Source organism: Nanorana parkeri, unplaced genomic scaffold (genome assembly GCF_000935625.1).
Source record: "Nanorana parkeri isolate BGI_ZX_2015 unplaced genomic scaffold, ASM93562v1 scaffold336, whole genome shotgun sequence".
NCBI classification, from domain to species: domain Eukaryota; kingdom Metazoa; phylum Chordata; class Amphibia; order Anura; family Dicroglossidae; genus Nanorana; species Nanorana parkeri.
This window is the reverse complement of record NW_017306604.1, coordinates 582,085-585,474: the sequence shown is the minus strand read 5'-3', so window position 1 is coordinate 585,474 and position 3,390 is coordinate 582,085. Positions and strand designations below refer to the sequence as shown.

Below are 3,390 nucleotides of genomic sequence, written 5' to 3'. Positions count from 1 at the left end.
CTGTTTGAGTTTATAAAAATATTTAATAAAAAATAAATTATTAAAAATAAATATAAAAAAATTAAAAAGTTTCTAAAAAATAAATAAAAATAAAATATTTTAAAAAATGGAAATGGATTTCGGTTTCGTTTCAGTTTTAAAATTTCCATTTCGGTGCACCTCTACAAATCAGTATGCATTATTTTGCCCATGTCAAGCTGATGATAGCGTATTGGTTTGTACTACTGTCAATCATTGTATGTTATATAACCCACATAACTGTCATATTGATCCCCTTCTGTAGGTCCCTCTACACGTTTTACCATTACTTCTACATGCTGACCAACACCCTCTTCTACATCAGCTCGGCTGTGAATCCAGTCCTTTATAACGTGGTCTCCTCTTCTTTCCGAAAACTCTTCTTAGAGACCCTCAGCCCATCCTGCAGTAAACACGATGGGAACTTATCTGTAAAATTAGGTTCTTCCCATATTGGACCGGACTGATGTCTCTTCCTCTCTGTATTGTATGGAGTGAGGATCTTCTGAGCACACTGGACAAATATTGTTAAATAAGGAGTTACATTAAGTGTTTAAATGGCAGATTAGTGCATTCCAGTCATTAAGGTCACACTTATATTGAAGTCTATCTGTGCTGTACAGACCCAACATAGTGGTCTGGTTGGTGTTTGATTTACAGGATCAGTCTACCCAAAAGAGAAAGACCCCTATCATACTGGTTGTAAGTTAGTGGAGCTATGTACCCGGGTATAGATAATGTGCTGCTAACAGAAATAAGGAGCCAGAAGGAGAATTCAACTTACCAATATCTCAGTTTTTCGGGGAATCCTATAAAGATAAGCAGATGTATTCACAAAAGGGTGAAGAGTTAGGAGAAGAAAGGAGAAGTGAATATAGGACAATATAGCTGATTTAGAACATTTATCCAATTCAACTCACTTTCCAATTCAGCTATGTTGTCCTAGATTGTCCTAGATTGTTCCCTTCTCCTGCCTTCTCCAAACTCTTCACCCTTTTGTGTATAACCCTGATATAGTTTACTAGTCTACTGTCTATAATATTCCAGATAATCTAACTGGGACATATCCTCTTCCTTCATTGCTCCGTGGTCTGTTACAAAGAGCTGTATGTCTGAAGAGGTATTGGTGAGATTTGGGACCGTGATCTTTGATTACACCTGAAAATAAATTTATTTATTCTTATGTTTTTTTTCCCTACTTAGAGAATTGTCCAAACAAAGTCCAAACAAAGGGCAACTACTATGAAGATACAGAGCTTAGTGGTGCCCAATACTCTCTAAACACTCTGCCTTCACCTCCTTTTGTCTAAAAACAGCACAACCTATGATAAGCAAAGCCAGAGGAGTTCCCAGTGTATTGTGGGAGCTGAACAATTCACCCTTATTTGACTAGGCGAAACATCACAAGATTAGAAGGAGCGGCCGCAGCCGCCGCACACAGTAAAAAATATACACTGCCTGGCTAAAAAAAATCCCCAACTGGATATAATGTTAAGATCTGTGGATGCTTCATTTGGTCAGGTATAGGCTTAGCAACATTATATCCCCAAAAACTGTCTACCTGAATATACTGAATGACCAGGTTTTTCCATCAATGGATTTTTTCTTCCCTGATGGCACATTGGGCATATTCCAGGATGACAATGTCAGGATTCATCGGGCTCACATTGTGAAAGAGTGGTTCAGGGAGCATCAGACATCATTGTCACACATGGATTGGCCACCACAAAGTCCAGACCTTAACCCCATTGAGAATCTTTGGGATGTGCTGGAGAAGATTTTATGCAGTGGTCTGACTTTCCCATCATCACTACAAGATCTTGGTGAAAAATGTTTGTGACTCTGGATGGAAATGAATGTGACATTGCATAAGCTTATCGAAACGATGCCATGGCGAATGTGTGCCGTAATCAAAGCTAAAGGCCGTCCAACCAACAAAATATTACAGTGTGTGACTTTTTTTTTGGCCAGGCAGTGTATATAATACTGTCCACATGGGGGGTTTTCTGTCTCTTTTGCTTTCTCATTAAGGACAGCATATATTCTGAAATGATGATGGGTATGGCTTGCTGCTTTAAGGCATAAACAGTAGAGTTCTTATTTAAACAGTAACTTTGGAGAACACCGAGTTCTTATTGTAATTTTTCATGTGACTTGCACATTTTTGCTATGTCTGCCTTCCACGTTTGGATCATTGTATTTCATATAAAGATTTGTAAATGCAACTTTTTGTGATCATGTGCTCCCTGTGACATCTATACAAGACATGCAAAAATTCTTGCAGGTGGAGTAGCTCCAAGGAGGGATCAGCAGGGTGTCTTAGCTAGGCATGCCCCCAAAACTACATCTTCTAAGAGTCCTTTTCCAGCACATAGTGCAGTGGTGGCAAACCTTGGCACTCCAGCTGTGCCAAAACTACACATCCCAACATGCATCTGCCTCTGGGAGTTATGTCTGTGGCTGTCAGAGACTTGCAATGCCTCATGGGACTTGTAGTTCCAAAACAGCTGGAGTGCCAAGGTTCGCCACCACTGACATAGTGTGTAGGCAGACTCTTGGAAATCAAGGCAGCAGAATTGATGTGCTGGGAAAGAAATCAATGTATGCACATGAAGAGGGGAAAGGATATGTGAAGTGTGTAGTCTATTAAAGGAGAACTAAAGCTGGGTATCCATGTTTATATTTTCTTCATTCAACCTGCATGCTGAACCAGTGGCCTAGCGTGGGTTGCAACGCCCTGGGCAAGGCAAGAATTGCTCCCCCCCTACCCCATGGACCATTAGCACTCCCTGAGTATCGGTGCATCCCTAACTGTACCCCAATAGAGGCCTACAAATCCCAGCAATATACTATACAACAATGAAGAATAGCACCAGCTCTAGATGACTACAAATCCCAGCAATACATTATACATCAATGCAGAGTAATACCACTGGCTATAGAGGACTACAAATCCCAGCAATACATTAGACAGCAATGCAAAAAAGTATGTGAATTTGCTACATACTCTGTGCTGCCGCTCTGCTCTTGGGGGCCGGCCTTATGTCTCAGGCCGAGTGTCTCAGCAGGGGCAGATGCGGAGGGTCTCAGCAGGGGCAGATGTGGAGGGTCTCACCAGGGGCAGATGTGGAGGGTCTCACCAGGGGCAGATGCGGAGGTTTGCAGCAGGACACATGCGGAGGATTGCAGCAAGGCAGATGCAGAGGATCCGCAGGGGAAGATGCAGAGGATCATCAGGGGCAGAAGGGAAGGATCAGGAGCGGTGATGTGCGGGCTGCTTAAGGCCTGTGCGGGCCAGTGTTCATTTTGACAGCAATTTTCGATGTAGTTTTAGTCATAAACTAAACAGCTACACCCAGGGGCGTATTTACC

The 3,390-nt window shown here is 42.1% G+C and overlaps 1 protein-coding gene across 1 annotated transcript in view; it reads left to right on the top strand.

Moving 5' to 3' along the window:
- Positions 1-671, top strand: part of NTSR2 (neurotensin receptor 2) — a 34,991-nt gene extending 34,320 nt beyond the window's left edge. The window contains exon 4 of the mRNA XM_018558391.1: positions 284-671. Coding sequence (XP_018413893.1) covers positions 284-485 — 202 coding nt within the window. The 3' untranslated portion in view covers positions 486-671. The remainder of the gene's footprint in view (positions 1-283) is intronic.
- The last annotated feature ends 2,719 nt before the right edge of the window (positions 672-3,390 follow it).